The sequence below is a fragment of the Leptosomus discolor genome, chromosome 9 (assembly GCF_034619465.1).
Source record: "Leptosomus discolor isolate bLepDis1 chromosome 9, bLepDis1.hap2, whole genome shotgun sequence".
In the NCBI taxonomy this organism is placed as follows: Eukaryota; Metazoa; Chordata; class Aves; order Leptosomiformes; family Leptosomidae; genus Leptosomus; species Leptosomus discolor.
The window spans coordinates 49,028,126-49,051,068 of NC_141399.1; the positions used below are offsets into that span (position 1 = coordinate 49,028,126).

Genomic DNA, 22,943 nt, shown 5'->3' on the forward strand with positions numbered 1-22,943 from the left:
TTATCCAAGGTTAAGAAAAGCTCAGCTCTGGATAACTTGAAAGATAAACTCCCTGGTTGGGCATGACTCGGATTTAAATTATTTCAAGAGCCATCACTTTTATTGCTCTCTATTCTCCTTCCTTTTCCCCGCTTCCCCTGTGCCTCAGCCCAGTCCTGAATGGAGCTCAGAGCCGAAGCTGACCTCTCCGGCAGGACCGCCGCCAAGCGCCCGTCCTTGGGGAAAGACCCCGAGGTGGACGAACCCATCTGCCGTTGCCACGACACCCCCAAAACAACCCCCCGAGATCTACAGACAGTCGCTACGGTGGTTTAGAGGTACCAGCCCCTCCACACGAGCCCAGCCGCGGACGTGCCACCACCACGGCGATGCTCGGAAGGCGCCGCGCTGAAACCAGCGACGCCTTTCCCCAAGCAGGGACTCCGCGACCCAACCGCCCAGCGAGGGGGAAACACCTCGGGTTTCCCTGGTTGGGGCTGGGGGCGCGGAGCCCGGCGGAGCTGTGGAAGAGCTCGCCCCTCCGGCGGGCGCCCAGGACCTGCCGCCTGCCTCCCACCACCTCTCCTCCACCACTAGCCGTGCCCAGCGTGCGGCGGCACCCCCCTCCAGCCACCCTCCCGCCGGCTCCCTAGAGCCAACGCGCACCCGCAGCTTTAATTTTCTTTTAATTTTTAATTTTCTTCACTTTCCTCACCAGCAAACTCCTGCGGAGCCTGCAAGAACTGCACCCATTACAGCTTCCACAGCCTCCCCAGACTCGCACCCTGCATCCCCCCTCCTCGCTGCTCCCAGTGAACACCTTCACCCTTAATTATACACAAAGGGAAGACTCTGCGTCACCTCGTTATCGAGGCAAACTGGGATTGGGAAAGGACCCACAAGTTGTTTTTAAAGGGTCCATTGCAAATGAACTCAGGCTAAGGACACCAATTTGTTCATGAATGCCGAGAAACTCTTGCATGTCCCAGCAGCAATTCTCCCTGGCACGTGTCCTCCACCCAAGAGAGATGTTCAGCTCCTCCTAGCAAGAGCGCATGCCGCTTCAACAAGCTTCTTGGCAAAGGCCGTTGGTAAAAAAGGAAAAAAAAAAAACACCAAAAAAAAAGATTAAAAATGCAGGTGGCTCTAGACCTGGATCATAACTGTACTCCTTTGGGCAGGATATTCTGCTAGGTTTCAAAAAACAACTGCATAACCCCGTGTGGTCCTGCTGCTGAGGCTGGCCAAGCGCCGGCCGCCCCGCGGTGCAGCAGCTCTGCAGCAGAGCACCTTCCTGCTCTGCTCAAACCTGAGGTTTGATGAAAGACGGGGAAAAAACCCTGGCCCACGCCATCCGAGCTGGGGTCAGGCGAGGCTGGAGACAGCTCACTCCTACCTTCATGCTGCCAAGCCCCTTCCCAAGGGGGAAGATGGGTGGGAAAACGTGTGGTTCCCACAGCAGCTTTCCATCTTCCTTTCCCAAGGCTCTGGTCCAATACAAACGGGTCGTTGTCCACGCTGCTGCATTAAAACTGCACGGCTTCCTTTGCCAGGACGCCGCCGAGCGACACTGGAGCAGAGGAGCTGGTTTCATTGAGAATTCATAACATAATTTATCTCAATGATGCACTTGAGCGCAACACCTCACTGGGAGCTGCCCGGCACCAGCAGGCTGAAGAAGCTCCAGGACTCATTCAAACCCTGCAGCAAAGGATAAAACATGGCAATAAGGGCTGCAAAGCAGCAGGGAGATGAGAGGAAGGCAGCGCGGGCAGGCTTCAACATGCCAAAATGGGACATTTCAACGGCTTATTGGAAAGACTGGCCCACACCGACTTGCAGAGGGAAGGTTTGGGTTCCCATGTGAGGAGCCCACTGATCCCCAAGCATGTGTGTCCTCCAGCAAATCCCTCCTGGGATGCACAGAGATGCTCTAAGTGAAATCCCTCTTAGCAGGTGGTACAAATTCAGCACATCGAAACCCCACGCTCAGAGTTTTGACCCAAAGGCATGGATCACCTTATGCTCCACCAGAGCGGTATCACGAAGCCAACGTATGCCATCACCCCAGAAGCTGTGACCCAGGGGAGAGCTGACCCAGCAGCTCCATGAGCAGAAATAACCATTTTTATTTCCATCTGTCAAGGGATACCTTCTGCTTAAGGATGCTCCTCTCTGAAGCCCAAGAAAAGCCCAGAGGGAAAGCCTGGGCCCAAAATAACCCACACCCCAATGCACGTGCACCTCCTGGCTTTCGGCCATGACTCAACCAGCAACACACCCGAAGCGGCTCCGGGGCAGTCTGGCATGTGCCGTGGTGAAGGAGAGGCAGAGCCGGGCGCCTGGCACAACGCGAATGGAAACCCGCCCTGACGCCGGCTCCCTGCGACCCGGCCGGCAGCGAGAGCCGCCCCACAGACACGCGGCTTTGCCTCTTCACCCACGCTTCCCTCCAGGCGGAGAGCAGAGCCACCCCGGCTTCCTCAGAGCCCACTTTGGGGGATGTGCAAAGCCCTCCACGCTGGGGGAGATGCTCTCTCCAGCGGCACCTGCTCGTGGCTGCGGCGCAGGGGGCTTTCACTCACCTGGGACTGCGCGGGCGGCAGCTTCGGGAAAAGCCACCCCACACCAGGGACAAGGAGGAGAAACCAAGAACAGCCTCCTTCCCCCCCGTCATGCCTGGGAGCCACACAAGAGAGCAAAGCACGTGCTTAACAGCAAAAGCAGCAACGGAACACTGACTTCTGCTTCATGGCCCTGGGAGAGGGGACGAGGACCTCCGGCACGGGATGCACACACAGAAGCGCACTCGGACTTAGGTGCCAAACCGGGCTGCTGGTCCTCCCCTGCCCTCTGCAAGGCTTTCCAGGGACGGCGGCGGTCGCCGTGCACCAAGCCGAGCCCTCGCAGCCTCCCAAAATGCTCGTCCGGCTCCTTTTCCTGCTCCCAGCCCCGCTTCACCCTCCTTGCAAGCGGTGGCTCCGCAGAGATGCTGAACTGTAGCCCATCAGGTCAGCGGGGCAAGGGGAGGGTTTCGCTTCTCCAGGCACAGGGAAAGTTGATGCCACACGCCTTCAAATTACCAGGGCTGTCACGGGTTGTCATCGTCCCTCCATGGCCACCTGGCCCAGCTCACCAGGGAGCTGGAAAAGTCACCCACAGGCAGGTACATGTGATGGGAGGGTTCCTGCAGTTGAAGGACACGGGCACGTCACCAGGGTGCTGGCGCCCGGAGGGAGGGTCTGTGGCCCCGGGAGCTGCAGGGATGCAGCAAATCCCCCAGTGCAGCGGCACCCGTAGCAGAGCCCGTCCCAGGAGCACGGCTCGCTCCGGCGCCCTGCCCGGCTGCTCGCCGTGCCCGCTGCCTGTGCTGCCCAAACAGGGGTCTGGTCTGGTGTTTTCGGCCCCCTCCCTCTGGCCCTCCTGGGCCAGCACGCTCCCGCGGCCACGGCGGCACCAACACGCTGAAGTGCTGTGTTAATTAAGCCCGAGTGGAATACAAAATAACTCATCATCTGGCTGATGCACAACCCCCAGCTAGCACGGCCTCGGACCGGAATTCAGAAACAAAATTAAACAAAAGAAAAAATAAAGATAAAAAGGGGAAAAACTGATTAAACCGCAGAGTTCAGTGAGTGACGTGTTTAATTGCTAATGTGGGCTTGGGATCATTCTTTTTTAAGATTTTTTTTTTTTTTTTACCAGCCCAGCTGGTGTCATCCTCTAATACCCAGAGAGCAGCAAACAGATTGCAGGAGACTACTCATTCTCTTGCTGTGCTTTCTGCTAAAAAATATATATAAATAAATAAAGATAGATCAAAGAAGTGAAAAAATCTTCTGGTAATTTTTTTCCCCCCTCTCAGTTTCCCAACTGGTCACAAACACATTTCCTGCTGGGACTGACAAGGAACACTGTCAAATTAAGAAGCACAGCTTTAAGAATCAAGTGGCATTGGATTAAACAGAACAGCTACTTTTTAAGCAAGGGAGGATGCGGAAGGGCTTAGAGCAAATCCCACCGCGGCCGGGAGCACGGGCTGCCCAACGCAGGGGCACTGCGGGTGCCAAGGGGGACCCTGCCGAGCACGGAGCCCTCGGCCTCCCTGGGGACCTGCCCCAGGGCTGTGCCACCCTCCTTCACCTTCAGTCCTAAACTTCAACATGCATTTTTTCCGAGTGGCCACACAGCCCCTGTGCATCATTCCCCTGCTTCTGGCTGGGGGTGTCAATCGGACACGGTTACCTCAGCGCTGCAGGGACCGCATCCAGCCCAGCCGCTGCCGGAGCAGCGCCGTGGGGACAGTGGCTCGCTGGTGCCGTGCCCCGTCCCTGCCGTGCCAGCTCGCGGAGCACAAGGCACGAAGGCGGCACGGCTGTGCCAGCCCGCAGCTGCAGGAAGGTGCAGCCAGAGGCGCAGGCGCTGCCCACAACGCCAACACCGTCCCTGCTGGTGAAGGTGACGGAGTTGTGGCCGGCCTCGGAAGCCAAGCAAAAGTCAAGACCCCAATTTACTCCCCTTCAGTGCACCGTGGGCTAGCAGCGAGGAAAACACGACGCATTTGCCTCATTTCATCCGGAAGAGCACGCAAATGAGCTTACGAAAATAATTTGTTTCTCTTCTCCGAGGAGGTAACAGCTACGCTACAACCGAGTTAGGGCTCTGAGCTTGGAGCGGCGGTGATGAGATGGTGAAGGAGGAACCAGGATGCCCAAACCGCGGGTCCTGGGAGCGCTCACCACCCGCAGCACAGCCAGCACAGCCTGGCAGAGCTGTGTGGATCCTGCTGCGGGGGAAAAGCTGCCCCATGGGGCTGGTCTGCCCTTGAGTGGAGCAGACCCCCCATGCACAGCGTGGGAGATGCGTCTAAGAAGAGCCAAAGCAAGAGGTCAAGACCAAGAAATAAATAACCAGCTCTTTGTCGCCAACGGAAGCATCAGGCCGACGGACAGACAACGGGATTCCTCTCCGAGCACCGCTCTGGTCCCAAGCAACAGGCGCTCGCTGGCACTAGCACAGCTCCCACACGGGCCCCCAGCAGCGTGCATGCCCCGACGAGAAGGACGAGGACATTTCCTACGGGAAAAGCTCTGGCCCCTTTGGTGGGCAAGCCTGCACACCGCAGCTCACGCCCGGGGCTGCGGTTGAGAAAGCTTCTGTGCACCCAGTCCCTTCAGCCCTGAGCACACCTGCACCTGTAGCCGGGCTCTGCTGCCAAAACCCTACAATTCACCCTTTCTTCTTACAGCTTTTAAGACTAAAGCAAAAAACCCACCGCCCTTCCAGAGCTCCAGCACTGAAGAACAGCACCAGCCCCCTCAAGCCCGGTGTATCACAAAGGTAACCGCAACGGATGCGAACGCAAAGGGCTGACACTCAGACGGCGCAGGAAACCTGTGAGCGGCCACGGAGTAATTCGTCACTGGGACCGCGTCAAAGCGGTGACACACCAGCACGAAGCCCGTGCAGGAGCAGCCACTGCAGATACATATGTGCCCTGGAGGCAGCAGGCAGAGCCCAGCCTCTGGAGGGGCAGCTGAGGGCAGCAGGCGGTGCAACTCCCCGGCTTCTGTTGGCACAGCGAGGCTTCCCGAGCCACGGCGCAGACACAGGGGCTGGGGAAAGAGCCCGGCTATGCAGGAGGGCAAATCCCGGCAGAAGCAAAGTTCAAGCCGATGCTGGCAGCACCCTCACCCACACGGGAGGGGACACAGCACCCTCCTCTCCTCCTCCTGGCAGCCAATGCCTCTCTGGAGACAGTGGAGAAAAAGTCATTGCTTCTCCAGGAGTGCAAAAATCCACAAAAGGACCGAAGAGGCGCTTCAAACACCTGCCAAGCAAGATCCGGGTTTCTCCAAGGTCCTCCCTGCTTGCTCTCCAGCAGCGCTGCCAAGGGCTGGTAGAAGCAGCCCAAGGGTGAACAGCAGAGACTCTCCCAGGCCAGGCCAGGCTGCTGGGATTTGGCCAGATTCGGCCGTGCCGCTCGAGGTGTGTCCGTGTACCCATCCCATCCAACCCAAACTGCCCGCTCACTGTCTCCAGACAGGTCTGATTCAGCCTCAATTTATACGCTGGACTTGAGATGCAGCAGATGGAGAGAAAGATGCATCAAGAGAAGAGGGCAAGACTCTCCCTCTATTTAACGAATGATGACTTAACTGAACTTTTCTCAACCCAGAAAGAGCAGATGGAGCATCGCCAAGGGTGGGGACACATCCATACACGTGCTTCGGTGCACGTGGAGTACCTCCAGTACAGCTGGTGCTCTCCAGAGACAAGACAGAAAGCCACCCTAAAGGTCTCCACGCCCAAGGAGCAAACGAAGTCCCTCTTTGCCTTCCTGCATAATATTGATCTTTTTTCTTTGTGCTGACAACAAATGACCCAATGAGGTGAAAACTATCTTGCTCTCCAGCACGCCTCCTGGGTGCTGGTTCTTATACGCTTCACCTCTAGAAAGGCGAACTGCGAGAGTTTAAAACAAAAGTTGAGACAGCAAATCATTAACGGCACAGAACATTCAGCTGGAAAACTGACAACTCCATTCGAAAACAAGGTAAAGAAAAATCAATAGCTCTTCCCTTCATCAGCTGAGCTCTGAGCTCAGGAGATGGTGTTGCCCTTCAGTAGAGGCTCCTCTCAGCCATCTTCCGTCTTTGAAATGCCAATCTCACATAGCACCGTTGTAAAGATGGGAAACTGAGGCAGAGCAATTAGGAACCTGCCACAGGCAGGCGAGGAGAAGGCTGAATTACCATAAGATGTTCTGGGGGGGTGTAAGAGTCGGTCCTGAAAACAGCATTGTTTCAACTTCATCATCAGGTACAGGGACCATAAGGCACCCCGAAAGTCAGGCTAACATCTTGACATGAGTCTGCAGCAGCCTGCCTGAGACACAGTTGCTGATGCTGGGGATGGAATGTGGTACGAACAGCCCGGGAGGGAGAGCTGCGTGGCATGAAGAGCGCTGTGCCGTTCTCTGGTAGGGGACAAGCCCGAGCTGACAAGGTGGAGCACATAACTGCCATCACGAAAGACCGATCAGCATCGATGGAGCCAAGAAGAGGCAGAGAGGCAGAGGAGGAGCAAGGGGTGTTACTTGGCATAAAAGATGGCTCCTCAGCACCCGAACTTGGGAAGCTTTCCCCACCAAGGGTCACAACGATCGTTAGGACTGGCAGGACGCTGCCTGGACCCGGGACCACAGGGACACCTCGGACCCGTGGCAGTAGCTATCGATCTCTGTCCTCTTGTCACTTTACTTTCCCCTTCCCTTTCACCCTCTTTACCTACTGCACGCTGCTTTATGGGCAAACAATAAAGTTTCCCTGTTTGATTGTAGCAAACCCCTTTGGCCTGGTTGCCTTAATTTTGCACTTTGAGATCACAGCAAATGAACCATCAGGAGTCCTCCGAGTGGACTGTGACGGGGGGTTGCTGCCCAAAGAACAGCTGGGAGAGCACAGCTTCACCGGTGTGAGAAGGACCATGCGGTCACAAGAGCGGGCTCATGGCCAGGGATGAGGGACTAGGACAGCATCTGTGCCTACGATCTTAAGAAATTAATTTAATAGATCTTGCAAAGATTAAGTTCTTCCTCCAACTGAAAAGGCTCTTCAAGGCAACAGGAGGTGTCAGGGGAATGGAGAACTTCTCCCGGCTGCAGTCCCAGAAGATGGTCATCTCCAGGAGCCCAGTGCCCAGTTCTTGCTCAGGCAGGACCCCCAGCACCCATGCCCACTCCCAGCAGCAGCTCTGCTCGAATCCATGTCCCAGATGAGAAGCAGATCGGGCCAAGAGCACGAGAAGCCACGCCAGGAGGTGGTACAGCACCCTTCTTCACAGCAGGTCCTTGCAGCTTATGCTTCATGCTCCAAACCACGTGGGTTACACAAAAGCAAAGACCTTAATGCTAATTTTCTTAGCAAATGCTTGTCAGCTCAAAGTGCAGCAGGAGTAAAAAGCTGAGCCAGCCGCTGCTTTGTGAGAACCAATTTAAGCTGCTTGAATGGCTCTTGCTGATGTCTTTGCACAGCTGCTTCTCAGGTGGACTGCAGAGACGGACAGGCTCGGGCCAGAAGAGATCCCCCTCGCCCAGGCAGCACTGACACGCGCCTGCAAACCCAGCGCTGCCTCTTTGCAAGTCCTCTGCCAACACAAGTCACACGCTCGGCAAGTCGGACATGTGGCTTTTATGGTTTTTCCATGATGGAGCTTCAGCTGAGACTTGTGAGCTCCATATGGAAGGGACGGATGGCACCGGGATGATCTAATGCCCTCCGGAGCTGATAGAGATAGGTGTCCCAGGAAAGACCTACGTTCTTGCAACTTTTGCGGGTCCTGATCTCACTGATGGATGTGCCAGCGGCATCAGCAAAGCGCCGGAACAAGCCATTGCCCAAGGTGTGAGTTGTAGCGGCCAAGCAAGCAGTGCTCAAGGGGCCGGGAAAGATAAAACACTTCTCTGGAAACAGAGCGGGTGCAGGTCTCAGCCCACGGCCCAACCGCAGCTGCATCTCCTGCACCAGCCCTGCCTCTGGAGGACAACACCCACCACGGTCTCCGTGCCAGTGCCTGAGAGCATCCGGGAGGAGAATTCAACGAGCCATCACGCGCTTCCTACCTCCCATCTCAACCCCTCAGATGCATAAATAACCCGCACTTGTCCTCGCCTTGCGCAGCCACAACGCAGTACGTTCATGTTCCTCAAACGGGCACCCCTCGGTCCAAGCTCCTTTCTCCACGACACCGTCTCTAAGCGTCTCTCAATTTTCCAGCCTGCTTGGCCTCCTGCCGAGGACCCGAGCGTCGGGAGTTTCTGGTAAGGAAGGCGTTGCTGTCAGAAGCTAGGTGTGGCTGAAGAGAAATTCAGACTTAAACTCTCATGGCTTTAACCTAGTGATTAGTCTCATAAAGCCCCCAACACTGCTGCGGGGCTTTCAGCCTTCCCGAGACCCTTGCCCCGTTTTACGCCTGCGGGTACCATCAGAGAATATCCAGCTTTCAACTTCCGCACCCAAAAAACCCACAAGCCTCCATCCAGCGTTAATAAATTCCCCACACCAGTTAGTCGGGAAGAATACCATTTTAAGCAGTATGGAAGTACCCAGGGTAAGTTATTCTGAGATAAACCTTTACAAATACACTTTAGGAAAAGCTTCCAATTTTGTTAGCTCCGCACTACAGACCCCATTACCCTTGAACCACCACTCTTGGAAACGTCTCCTTCTTTGCAGTACTGGGAGAGCTTCAGGCAGGACATAATTCCCTCCTTGGGAGGCCAAAGAGGGGGCTTTTTTTTTTTTTTTTCTTAATGCTTTACATTATAGGCTGGATTTTTATGGATCAGCCCACCACAAACATCAGACGATTGCCAGGACGCAGAGCTGCAGTGGGCGTACCCATCAAGCTCTTTCACCTCGTGACCTTTATTTTCCAATCATCATCATAATCAAAATAAATAAAGCCAAATAGCACACGTTTTCTCTTGGATGCCGGATGTTTGGCTCCCAAAAGCCCTTTAGAGAAAGAAGGAAAGAATCTGGAATTATTGCTTTGGCACACCCCGCACGACACGCGGCTTTTCGCACATCATTTTCTGCACTTATCCTGTAAATCAGAGACGCCCGTAAGAGCGGAAAGGGGTTCAGCAGGCTCGCAAGGATTCGGCTGCCTATCCCGCTGATTTTGAACACTAAAACGCCCAAATCCCGGTCCCTCGCAACCAGATGTGCCCTGAAAGTCGTGGCGCCGGGTGCTCAGGCGGGGGTCACAGCAAAACCTCCCCCCTTGTCCCACAGCCAGCTCCCTCCGAGCCACGCACCTCCCGTCCCTGGAGGGAGGGGTACCGGCACGGGGCGGGCGAGCGGGAAGCCGGGCCGGCCGCCCCTCACATCACAGCAGGGCTGAGGGGTCGGAGCCCCCTCCAATGCGCGCAGCCTGCCCGGGCGGCTCCGGCCCCGGGACGGGGCTCCAGAAGGGCGGCACTGGGAGGAGAGGGCAGGATGCGGCCGAGTAACCCAACCGCTTCACCGGCAGCAAAGGCTGCGAGGAGCACCCAGCCTGGCCCCGGGCTCCGGGCAGGAGCACGTCCTGCCCTCGGCCGCTCGGGTCCCTCCCCGCAGGAGCCTGGGGTCCGTCTCCAGCCGCACGCGGCTGACGGGACGGGGGATGGGATGGGGCACCGCGACCCGCTGACCGGAGCCGCACGGAGCAGCACGCAGGTGACGGTGCTAGACAGCCCTCCCAGGACCGCTGCTGGGGCAGGTTCCCATCAAAGCAAAACACACTCCCAGACCAGCCAAATAGAAGGCAGGCAACAGGCAGGAGCAGAAGAGACAGCTAATCCACACCTTCGAGAGAGGATCAGAAATATCCCTGCTCTCTGCATCCAAGACTCCCTTTGCTCCAAGCAGCAAAGACAAGGACATCCATTTACAACCCCGAACCGGCTCCCCAGCTCCCGCAGACGCTTCAGGCATCTGCAGGCAGCCCTCGTCCTGCTGCGTATGGCCAGGGCCCCATCACAAGGGAAAGGCAGGTCAGGAGGACTGACCGCCTCGTTAGTTTAATTAGTAAGCCAGAATTCACTCTCGATACTAGCCCAGCGCTGTCACCCAGCCCAGCTTCAGGGCCCGTGGCAGTGCTTCCACCTCTGACACAGGTGCTATACGTTACACACCGGCAGCATAGGAGCCATGCGCTGATGTTGCACGTCGTACAGCATCCTATGGCCACGACATCCAGCTCTCCAGCCGGTGCAGTTGTGGCCTCCGATGGACCATCAAGCCAGGAGCTCCGAAAAAACACTAGAGGTGCAAGAACTTGTTCCTCTGGAGGGCAGCTCGGGAGATTTTGGGGACACACCTCTGACATCCTCACCACAGACATGCCTGTTTATAGATAAAGATCAAAATGAGGTGGGCTGATTATCAGCCGTTCACAGAATCACAGAACCATTTAGGCTGGAGAAGACCTTTAAGCGAATGGTCACAGTGCCCACCATGAGCCGGAGCCTGCCAGCTCCGTAGGGTGCACTCAGCTCCGCACCAGATAATGTGCTCTTCCAGCAATGGGATGGTCTCCCTGGAGCCAGCACGCTGAGGAGGAGAAAGCTTAAAGCGGGAGCCGGGACACCCCAGGGACCAGCCCAGAGCCAGCTGGGAGAGCAGGTAACCCCACACATCCCTCAGCTCAAGGTCCCAAGATCCGTTTGCACTCCCAATACAGAAGGATTTTTATCAGCAGATGTGCTGCTATTGCACGTTAATTTCTACAAAAGGGCGCACCAAGCTACGCTGATAGGATATTCAAAGTGTTTTTTTTTAAAAAGCATGTCAGCTGTCACGGTAAAATCATTTAATAACACCTGTAAGCCTATTTAAGGGTCTAATGTGATAATAATAGCAATATTCAGCATCTCAGAGCATGACTTCGAGCCTGCTAAGAAATTCATATGACGTTCGCCCCAGTGCACGCAACCGATTCTCCAAATTACTTAAAGATCCTGAACGTTGCTGGGACACATTTTCCAAGCGAGAGTACGCGCCGCGAATAGCTGAGCATGGGCCTAGCGAGAGCCAGCGCCCTCCCGACTGCACGCGGAGCATAATTAACAGCGCTATGCTAATTCACACTCCTGAATATTCATTACGCCCATAATGCAATATATCCTGAATATTAAACAACAGCTACTCAGGGCAGGAATATCAATCTTTTGGCAAAGCTGCCGGCTGTTTCGGCAAGCAGGGGGCTGCGGGGGCCAGCGGCAAGCGGAGCGGGGGGCTTCCAGCAGCAGCCCTGCACCCCAGAGCCACCGGCAGTGCCGGGCAGGGCAGCACACAGCCCTGTGCCGTGCCGGTGAGGGGGCGATGCTCGTGGGGCAGGGCTGGTCACCGACACGGCTGAAGTCACCGCACAGCGCCAGGAGCAGAAAGAGGGAAAAATCCCAATAAAGGAGAGAACGCAGCGGCCACGAGCTCCGCAGCCGCGCAGCCACCAGACCGAGGAGCACCGAGACTCCCACCCTTCTCGGCCCGTGAACACAGGAGGGTCATGGGCAAGGGAAGGGATTTCGGAAGGCGGCCAGGCCAGAGCATGAACTGCTTCATACCCTCCAGCTAAGGGAGGACAGAGCAAGACAGATAACCAGATCCTGCTGAAGAAGCGTACGGACACGCTGCAGAAAACATCTTGGGATACGAGCATCACAAGGGAAACCCACCTGCAAGTCCAAAAAGAACAACATCCCCATACCAGGCCCCCTGTGATGGACCGGAGGCCGTGGGGTCAAGGGTGCAGCAGGGAACAACCTGGGGAACCTTGGCGAGGCAGTGGCAAGGAACCAGGGATGCCGAGCGTGAGGCTGCCAGAAAACGCTGCCGAGGGCTCAGGAGAAGCCACAGGGACAGGGCAGACCACAGGACACACCACGTGCAAGCTCCATGGGACCGGGCTACCAAACCATAAAGCAAATAGGAAAATTCAGTCTAAGAGCTCAGAAAAATAAGGTGGCACAGGTAGCATGAGCTTGCTGGAAGCAGGAGCACTGCAGAACAGCTGAAAGCGAACAGTCTAAAATATCTCCCGCCCTTGGGCAAGGTTCAGATCTGCAAGGAGCAAAACGTAGAACAACCTCACCGGAACCCAAGGAAAGGGAGCAAGAAGCAGAAACTCACCTGAGCACCCCAGAGAAGAGGGCGACAGGCCACAAGGCAACGCTGTGCGGCTGGTGGAGCATCACCTCCCACGCAGGGTTCCCCCACCGCTGGAGACTTGCCGTGGGATCTGGAGTCGCGCTCATTCTTTCTTTTTTTTTTTTTTTTAAATTTAAAAAAGAACTGAAAGCTGAACATTAAGCTCATGCCCTTAAAAACATCACAAAACAGAAGCAGTGGAAAGATCATGGTTTGGAGTTGTTTCAGGAAACAAAAGTACCTGTTCTGGGAAGCAAACGGGGCACAAGGGGATAAGTTTTCCCTGGAAGTGTTTATATTGCAAAGAAACAGCAGGATTACACGGAGAGAAGAATCAGGATTAAATGGAAATGTAGAAACTGCAAAAGATCACACAGATTTGAGGCATCCAGAGCGATGCTATAAAGAAAACTGCAACATTCAAGTATCTATATTGTTAACAAGACTGTTGACAGAGGCGAGGGAACAAAAAAAAAAAAAAATCTGTTCAATCACATGACAAGGGGTTTCTGCTGGACAGTAGCATTAAGCACTAGATCTCAGAGATTATTCCCCTTCTCCAGAAACAGCACTGAAAACTCAGCCGCTAAGCCTGTTCGATGGACACCACACCAGTGGCAGAAGAGCCCAGTAAAAGCCACCACTGGACTTTGCAGATGTTTGAGACCTTGTTTTCTGCAGTGTTTGAACACGTTATTTCAGGCCCAGAGCAACCACCACCTGACAGGGCCGTGCAGAACAGCGTTAGCAGCAAAACCCCTTGGCACAACCAACGGGGCAGCACCTCCCAAACCCAGCACTGAGCTGAGCCTGCCAGACCGCTGTGCAGATGACCAAGGCACTGGCACTGCCAACGGCCTCGGCGAGGCGGCCACAGCCAGCCCAGCGCGGCGCCGAGGTCCCAGTGCAGACCCGGGCTGCCACAGAAAGCCCAGCTCCCGAGCTGGACATGTGCTGCTGCCTAACATTTTCCTGCTCTTTTCCACGTCTCCCTCCCCCCGGAGCCCAGGGATGGATCCCTCTCCAAGGAAGTGAGAACCAGAGAGCTTTTTCTGCTCGTCATTCGTTTTCTTGGCAGTCTTCAAGCCCCAAGGTCTAGGACACGAGCAAGAAAACCTGCACGAGGGGCCTAAACTCAGGTTCCGCCGGGTTCTTGCTGCAGGGAGAACGCTCCTTCCCTTGCAATGCACCCCAGCTCCTCCACGAGCCCTTCTGAGCAGGAACCACGCACCTCCAGCGCCTGCATTTCCCTCCACGTCCTGCCCAGAGCACGAGCAGCACCGCCGCACAAACTATTCGCACCCAACTAATCGCTGTGTAAGAGTCAGTGATCATAAGGTATAAAGTTAAGCAAGAGTTTAATACCCAACGATCTGGAGCTGCTGCACTTGTACAATTTGAAGTGCTCATAAATTTTTCATTTCTAATTTACTGGTGCAAAAACTTCTGCCAAAAAATTCCCCGTCCCCCTTCGGTAACTTGGACGCATTTTCGGTTCTGGTTAGCCCCCGAGGACAGCCCCGCAGGGCTGCTCAGAGTGGAAACGCCTCCTTTTAAGCCCTGTTTGTTTACCGGGTAATGAAAAAATGACATCAAAAGAGCATCCTGGAGCTGGGTACCCAGCAGTGCGGCAAGAGAGCGCAGACCCCACTGGTGCAAAACACGCTGTCACGGACCAGCTGGGCGGCCCTTGGCGCTGCACGGCGATGCTTCCAAAGCCTCGTCTGACCACGGCCCACGCCGGCATCTTGCCAGCAGCCCCGAGGGCAGCAGCTAATTAAAATTAAAGCAAACCACTGTTGCAAATAGTAAGGAGAGCAAGGGATGGCACAGGGACATTAGCAGTGTCCCTGCAAGTAATAACGTGGTCTGAGCATCCTCTGGCCTCATCCTTAGGCACGAGTAGAAATGTGGCCCACGTGGGCTCATCGCATGTTGCCGATGTTGATGGCAAAATGTTCAGGGACTTTTATTTTATTCCTCTTTGCACTTTTGAAAGCCTATTTGATGCTTTGCTGCTGCCACACTGACAGCGTGGAGGAGCCCTCAAGCCGGGAGAAGCTGGAGGCTGCGGGTGAGGCTGCGGCAGCCACGGGCACCAGACGGCTGCGGGACTGCAGAGACGCGGCGCTCAAACCAGCTGCGCCCTGGGAAGCCCGTCCCGAAAGCCAGCACGTGGAAGGCACTGTCTGACGCTCCTGGCAGCCCCTCTCCCATTGAAAGCTAGCATCTTCCCAAGCGGGACACCTCCCAAAGCAAGGAGCTGAAGGACCACATCCTACATCTGCTCCCGCCTTGCTCCTCCAACCTGGCTGTCCCAGGCACGGCCACTCGCCTGCTGCCACATCCCGTAACCGAGGGATCTGCACCGAGCACCACCGGGCAGCGGGTCAATGGCACGTTCCTCGTTGCCTTCATCTTCCCAAAATGAGTCAACTCTCCAAGCCCATCAGCATCCCGCGCCTGCAGCCTCACATGCTCCACCGCCTCCACGCTCACACAGCTGGTAAGAACCACAAATTTTGGTTTATCAAGCCCAACAAGGGTGAAACTCATTCATATCCTTAACCATCACCTCCACCACTTCTGCTACTTGAGGCTGATGCAAGAGGTGAACAGACTGACCACCAGCCACTTTCTGAAATTAAGGCATTTGGGGTGGGGGGACACACTTTAACAAAAGAAAGTGGCACCTGGTATTTAAAAATAACTTCACCTGCTTACCATCTCGCTGCTTCCACAGACTTCAGTTCTGTCCTGCTATCTCCAAGGACACGAAGGCTGGAGATTAATCCTTTAGCCTCATCCCAAACACAGTGTGGTCGAGTGATTTTTGCACAGATTTGTGCTTTCATTCTCCAGCTCAAGCTGCTCTTGAGATACTAACACTGAAACCAGCTTGGATGTGAAGGCAGCTTTGGGAAAAGGGAGAGATTAATCTAACTGATCTAGTTTCTCAGGTCTGCTATCTCAAGACCTGTAGTAGCTTAGTTTTAAAAAAAATAATCCAAGCCCTCCCCAAAAAGCAGATTCCTGAAAATAATTAAGTAATTAAATAAATCCAGGACCCCAGCACTCAGCGCTGATTTCTGGTCCCCACGACCTACCAACGATCAATATTTAAACAGCGGAGCGCACGCCAGGTACCGGGGGCTGTCCTCTCCACGAGGCCGAGCACGGCTGCAGGCGCCCTTGGCTCATGCAGACACGACAGACCTCCCACGACCTCCTGTCATTCCCCATTAAGTGGTCCTCAACTGGTTCCAGTTTTGGCATCCTCACCACAGCAGGGCTGCTCCAACGCCCACCACCACAAACCTGGCCTGGAGCAAGCCTCGGCTGGGTTTGCACCTCCCTCTCTCAGGGGGTCTCAAAGAGAAGCAGCAAGAGCGTTTCTGCTGCTGGTGAAGGGTAAGGGAGCTGACGGCTACAACGCAACCAGAGCTTGTGTTTTCGCTGGTAACAGCCCCCCGTGTTCTGTGTAGGAGTCACAGCAGTCACAGTTGTAACCCTCCTTCTCAGCTAACTCTTCACCGTGCAGGGGAAAATACAGATAGATAGATATATATATATATACAAAAATTCCGTTTAGCCCCATGGCGGTACACTAAATTATAAATTAAACAGCAATCTCAGTGACTCACACAGCACAAGTGAGAACATGTTCACAAGTCCCAAGGCGAAGAAGTCCTATATTGCAGCGTGAAGGAAGGCTGGGGCGGGTTTTTTTTTTTTTTTTTTCTTCCTCATTTTTCTACCCCACCACTCTCTTAAGAGCCTTGGAATAACTATCATATTTCTGCATACCATTTGTCTAGCACAGGGAGCTTTTCATTTTTTTAATCTTGAGTCCCACTCACACAAACCCAGCGCAGGCAGCCACCTCTCTGCAGCGTAACAGGTGACAGGCTCTCCACCAGGCTTATTGCTCTGCCTTTAGAGAAGGGGGGAGAGAAAGTGTTACCAAACACTTTGTTTGGGGTTTCCTTATTTTTGTATTTCCAGCCCGCCAACCAACAGAAGCGTCAGCAACAGCGAAGGAAAAGCCTCCTCTGAGCTGGCCCTTCTCCGGTTCCTGCGAAGGGAACGGAGCAGATGGAGAAGCAAAGGACAGCAGCCAATAATTAAGGCAAAATCCTTTCTCTGAGAACTCCTTCCACCACAGATCACGGACAGGAGGAGCCAGGCAGAGCTCTCCAGCCAAAGCCCTTCTTGCCAACACCTCTCCCTCGCAGGCAGCCACTGCCCAGCCCCAGCACGGCAGCGGCCACCGCCGGCGCAGGGCAGCGCTCTGCCGAGAGGATCGCAGTTACGAGCGTCAAGCAATCTGAATTTATAATTGGCTGAGATTTTACTCGGCAATAGTGCACTGCTGTCCTCGGCGCTCGCTTTATCTAGGTCAAGCCATTAGTTTTGCTCCTAATCTACATACGTTTTTAATTTGATCTTTAATGCCGATTTTCAGCCAGCGAGCTGAGCTGGCAGCCGCCTTCGCCACTGATCGCATTCAACATCTCGACCCTTCCTGAACGTGCAGAGAGGGAAAGCGAGCACCAAAATCCTGCTGCACTTTGACTACCCACAGCCAAGCTCAGGTGCCACCAGTGCCCGAGCTGCCCACCAGGCTGGGGAAGCAGAGGTCAACGCCGGCAACGAGCAAGCCCAGCCCGTGCTGCAGCAGGACTGGTAGCCCAAGGCTGAGCGAGGACATGCCAAGCTGCACTTGGACACTCCAAAAGACACACTCAGGTGGCACCCCAGAACCCCCGAGAGCTCATGCTGGGGGGGTTGGGCAGCCAGCGACCTGTACGGTGAGCTGCCAGGGGACAAGGGACACGGCGATGTCTTCCAACGTGCAACGTTAACCTCGGTCCACACCTTCCAAAGGCGCCACCCAGTTCTTCTCCCAAATGAACCGGTGCCGCCTCAAAGTCGAGCGGGTGCTGGAGCCACCTGCTCTGCACAGAGTTGTGCCACAAAGCGAATCCTCAGCCAGCAGCGTGACAAGCCTCTGCCTAAAGAGAGGGTTTGGCTGGGCCGGCCAGCTTGAAGGAGAGACCTCTTAATTACCCTCTTACCGGGGTAAACGCTGACGCAGATGCCACCCTGCCCGGCGACGTGAAGGGAAGGAAGGAGCACTTACTTCTCTCCCTACCCATCGCAGCTGCGAATGAACAAAAGGCACAGCACAAGGTAAGCACTTCTGGCTGAAGAGAAGTGTCTGTCAGCGCAGGATGACGCATGAATATTTCAGCACGGGTCTCGGCACCACGCGTCACATTGCGGCAGGACCCGCTCAAATAGGTCACTACGAGCAAACGCCGAAACCTCGAAGCAAGCAGAAAACACGGGCAGAAGCACCTCTCTCGCTTGCCCTCCCTCTGGGTGCCCCTCGCATCACCCACTCGCCTGTCCTCACCCCCACTGCTCATCCTGGCGGGACGCTACGGCCGAGTATTTCATCTCCTGCATCTACAGTTCTCGGAGTGCTTGAGTGCTGGGAAACAGCCACTCTATCACAAAGCACTTTCCTACCTAAAGAGCTGTTTTCCCCTTCCCTCACGGTCTCTGTAGCTGATGAGCCTTGACACGGAGCCTTCCAAGGGAAGTGGGATGCCACTGCATCCATCCAAGCTTCAGAAAGCTCCTGGACATGCTCCCGCACCACGCAGGTGACCCCAGCACCTCAGCCTGGCATCCTGTGTGGTCCCCTCAAATTCAGATGCTCCCCAACCTGGGCTCCCATCTCACCACGAGGGCTGGGTCGCAGGTCCCACCAAGGGGAGGGGAGCTGGGAAAACCCTCTCTGTCTGTCTTAAATACAGGCGGATGCTTTCGCCACGGAAAATGTATCGGCACCAGAGGGCCAGGGTTGAAAACCACCGCGGTTTGTCCCGCGCTGTCAGCACCCCTGGTGTTCGCTCACTTCTGCCAGCGGCTGCTCGAGCTGGCAGGCAGCAGGTGGTGTCTGAGGGAAGTGCATGGCGAGCGGAGCTGCTTTTACGGACAAGCCGACCCGTGAGCTTGAGAGAACCAGGGGTGGAATTATGGCTGACAAACAGCAGGACAACCAGAAAAAGAGCTCCTTTATCCCAAAGCGATGGGCATTTTACATGAGCAACCTCGGGGCAGGTCCAAAACCTCAGCTCAGCGATGTTCACGTCTCGGATTTATTGCAGTTCAGAAAAACTACTCACACTTACTGGCTTCTTTATAATATAAACAAGTGGAGTTGAAGATGCACAACATAAAAAGCCATGATAATATGATAATGTGCGTTAAAGGGATTAAAGATGGTTCCTAAAACACTTTGAGGTGTATAATACGGTATGGACAGATTGCTGTAGAGCCTCTGAGTGAAAGCCACGCTGCAGGCATGCACTAGAGACTTCTGATGTAAAACAAGCTGGGAGGGGAAGGGGAGCAATGGGAGACGGTTTGGGGTTTAGACACAACAGTATGGTTTTCAGGCATTCCGCTCTTTTAAAGAGAAAAAAAAATAAATTCCCCGCCAAAGATTTCTGTGGAAAGCACAGCCTTTTTGATAAAATGAAGTTACTCAGTTCAAAACGCAATTTTGCATCAAAAAACCCCAACTTGAAAGGCGCTTCCAGCTCGCTCTAGTTATGGGATCAAAGCCGAAGATTAAGAGCGACTGCTCCCAGCTCGACGCCCAAGCGTACTGCGGATCTTCAAGAGCGCGCTGGCTGCGACGTCACTCACCAATCGGTGACTCGGAGAAAGAAAGGGGGGCAGAGCCCTGCCATGGGGCACGGGGGTCACCGGGCAGCCAAGGCAGCTGCGGGAGGGAGCACCCACAGCTCCACCAGCCGCAGGCTCCCGGGCGGCAGCGTCCCTCCAGCGCGGCCACCCCAGTGTGTTTTTAATGATTTCAAGTATTTCAGACACTTGCAAGGATCCCAAGCGTTGCCAGAGCACGTGTTGTGGTCAGACGATCGACTGGGGCTGCACGAGGAAGACGACACAGAACACTAATGCAAATATTGGTGCTGCTGGTAAAGCTCGGCATTGACCCCGCGCCATTCCTGCGGTGGAGGTACAGCATGAGGAAAATCCCAAAAAGCCCAAGTGACTCACAGCCCGAGGAGGGATGGCAGACCCGTAACTGAGGTCCCTCCGTGCAGGGAACCCCGGTGGGGTGGCACCGCAGCCGCCTCTCCCCTGCTCCCCCATCCAGCTGCAGCTCCCGCCATGGGATGGGGAGCTGGGCAGAAGGAATGGCACAGAAAGAACGTTTCTAGCAGAAGAGCTTCCCTCCTCATCCAAAAATCACTGAAAACTGTTATTTAAAAGGAGGAAAAAAAAAAAAAAGAAAAAGAAAAAAATGGTGTTCTGGCAACCTGCAGAATTTCGCTGGTTGAAGACGCAATTTAGGTTGCCAAGGGGTTTTGCCTTCAGACGAATTTGCCTGGCTAGCTGACACGGGCCAGACTGGGGGGGAAATATTAAAAGGGTTTTAACTTCTATCCCTGGGTTTTACTGCGTGCAAACATACGTGGTCATTTCTTTCTAAGGTTTCCAATTTGCTAATTGAGACATTTCCTCATGGAAAAAGAATGTCCTGGACTAAGGATGGGGCTGCTGGCGCTGCTCGGCACACCGGGGAAGCTTAGGTGAGGCGAGATGCGAAGACAAGACAGGCACATCCAGACCTGAAGGCAAACATCAGCCGCCACGGACCCCGGACACTTCGCGGGCACGCCCTGGCACCCATCGCATGTGGCAGCACCCACTGAAAGACAGACCTCGTGGCTGGAGCACGGCAGGAGACAGAATGCAGCGCAGGACACCCTACAGCTTGCTCTTCCCGCTGCTGCAGGTGTTTAAGTCACATCACCGGGCACCTCACATCGGGTTCGGGAGATTTTGAAGAAGGGCTGGTGGGAAACCAGCCCAGGAAACCGGACCCCTAGAAAGATTTCTTTCTGGGCATTGGTTTTTTAAAATAAATTAAAATAAAAAAATAAATAAAAATCTGGCCTTCACGTAAAAAAAAAAAAAAAAAAAGTAATTCCTCTGTATTTTTGCTAGAGTGAGAGAATTATTTCTTCTACTGTTAAAAACCACAAGATCGATTTTGTGCAAAACGCTAACAAGACAAGGAGCCAAGAAAAGCACTTTTGGGTCAGAACAAGCCCAGAACATTAAGGGGGAAAGGACCAAGGAAGAAGCAGCTGGAAACACAAGAAAGGTTATAACGGGACTATGACTGCTGCCACAGTTACAGCCTCACCAGCGTGACCTCTGATGAGACCAGCTATATTTTTTTTTAATATTAATAAAAGAGGAACTAAAAGCGTTTCGCAGACTCATGTGGAATGCACAGGGGACAGAGAGGGATTTCTAACTTTATATAGGTCAAACATCATCCATACGGGTTCACATAATATTCAGTACAACCACAGCCACTGCATAAAAATTAAGCTTCAAAGTGCTCCGGAGGGATCCCTGGGAAGTTTGCTCTCTCCTACCCGAAGAGCGGCAGAACAGCAATTCAGTTCGGATCAATACGTGCTGCAAGTGAAGGGGGCTGCAGAATGATTGCCTGTTTCTGCCGCTTCAGCTTGGGGGAAATCAGGATGGAAAACACGGGCTGTCCCTTTTGGAAAGCCTCTCTGCAGCCCAACCCGTCCCGCTCCCATCCTCCGAGAGGGCTTGAACGGGCACGGCCTGAGAGCAACAGCCTCGGGGGACCGTGCTCACAGGTCCCCCAGGCCGCTCTTTGCCACCCCAGCTCCCTCCCAGGACAGGACAAACCCCGGGGAAAAGCCACAGGGCACCTCGGTGCCCGATGCCGTTTCACTGTCCGACCGTTTGGGGAGAAGGTCCAACACCTGGGCTTGGCGCACACACACCAGCAGGAGAAAAATAAAACAGCAAAGGCTTTGCTTTGATTGTGCAAGCGAGACCCAGCTCAGCCTCCTGGCACCTGGGTCCTGGAGGAGGCCACAAGCTGCATCCTGCAGCCCAGCCCTCTTCCAGGAGTTGTTTGGCTTAAACAAGAGGTGCTGCTTGGGGCACCCAGAACCAGCTGCTGCCCCGACAACCGCCCCTCAGCAAACACCAGCCCCTACGGACGCCCCCGCCCGCAGGCTCGCTGCGGCCGTGCCGGGTGCCTACCTTCAGCTTTTCGAAGCGATCGCTGAGGGATGCCACTTGGTGGTCCCGGTGGCGGCCCACCAGCTTACATAAGGCACAGATGAGCTGGTCGTCAGCAACACAGTACATGTTCACCTTCTCGTTCTCGTGCTCCAAGCACGTGAGTCCTCGGAAGTGCGCGTCGGGCACGGGCTCCACCAGACGGTGGCTGGTGAAGGGCTTCTTGTTGGGGTGGGTGGCCCGCAGGCAGCGGTCGCAGTAGGACACCTCGCAGGTGATGCACGTCTTCACCGCGTCCCGCGGGGGATCCTGCTCGCAGAACTGGCAGGCGATCCTCTCGCCGGCCACGGACATGGTAGGGCTGTTGCGGTAGGTCCTCTCGCGGCGACTCTCGCTGGGGGAGTTGGGGCCGCTCAGGGATGCCTTCTGGAAGCGGTCGATGATGTTTTGCAGGGTCACATTCCTCTTGAGGCCCTCCAGGCCCCGGTGGTTGAGGGAGATGACATAGCGGCACGTGGGGCACTGGAAGGCAGTGATGGGCTCGATGGACTCGCTGGAGGAGCAGCTGGACACCAGGATTCGGTGGGCGCAGCTGAAGCAGAGGCTGTGGGCGCACGGCAGCAAGAGAGGGTCTTCGAATAACTCCAGGCAGATTGGGCAGGTCAATTCTGACTCCAGTGTTTCCATCTTTAGTTAAAAAGATCCTGATTCAGCATCAAAAACCAGGGAAGGCAGTCTGGTACCTGGGAGGAACGAGAGCAGAGACATGAGACAGCGGCTCTCCCCAGCAGCTCCTCTCCACCAGCAACAGGCGCCCGGGGGGGTCAGACACACCACCCCTGCAACACCCCAACACTCCTTGCACCCCGACGCTGTTACTACAGCCCAGCCAGGCTCACGCAAGTCCATCGGCGCGGCTGAACCATCTCACCATACCGCCCACCTGAGCCGAGGCACCGGCTCAGACCAGCGCCCAGCGATGCTGTGGGACACGAGAGTTGTTCAGAGGGGAAGGTCAGAGGGGCAGCAGCAAGCTCCTCTCCATCGCCCTCCAGGTCAGCCAGGGAAGGGGACTTGGACGGCAAGGCTGAAGACAAAAACAGGAGAAACCACACGATTTCATGTTTCGTTTAGTGAGCGCTGCCCGAG

General features: G+C 55.0%; 1 protein-coding gene across 2 annotated transcripts in view; it reads right to left on the bottom strand.

Moving 5' to 3' along the window:
- Positions 1–22,481, bottom strand: part of MID2 (midline 2) — a 72,404-nt gene extending 49,923 nt beyond the window's left edge. The window contains exon 1 of one of the 2 annotated variants that reach the window (XM_086470618.1): positions 21,930–22,481. In XM_086470618.1, coding sequence (XP_086326744.1) covers positions 21,930–22,481 — 552 coding nt within the window. Of the gene's footprint in view, positions 1–21,815 lie in introns of both variants that reach the window. The other variant, XM_086470617.1, reaches the window with a different exon arrangement.
- Positions 22,482–22,943: the final 462 nt, after the last annotated feature.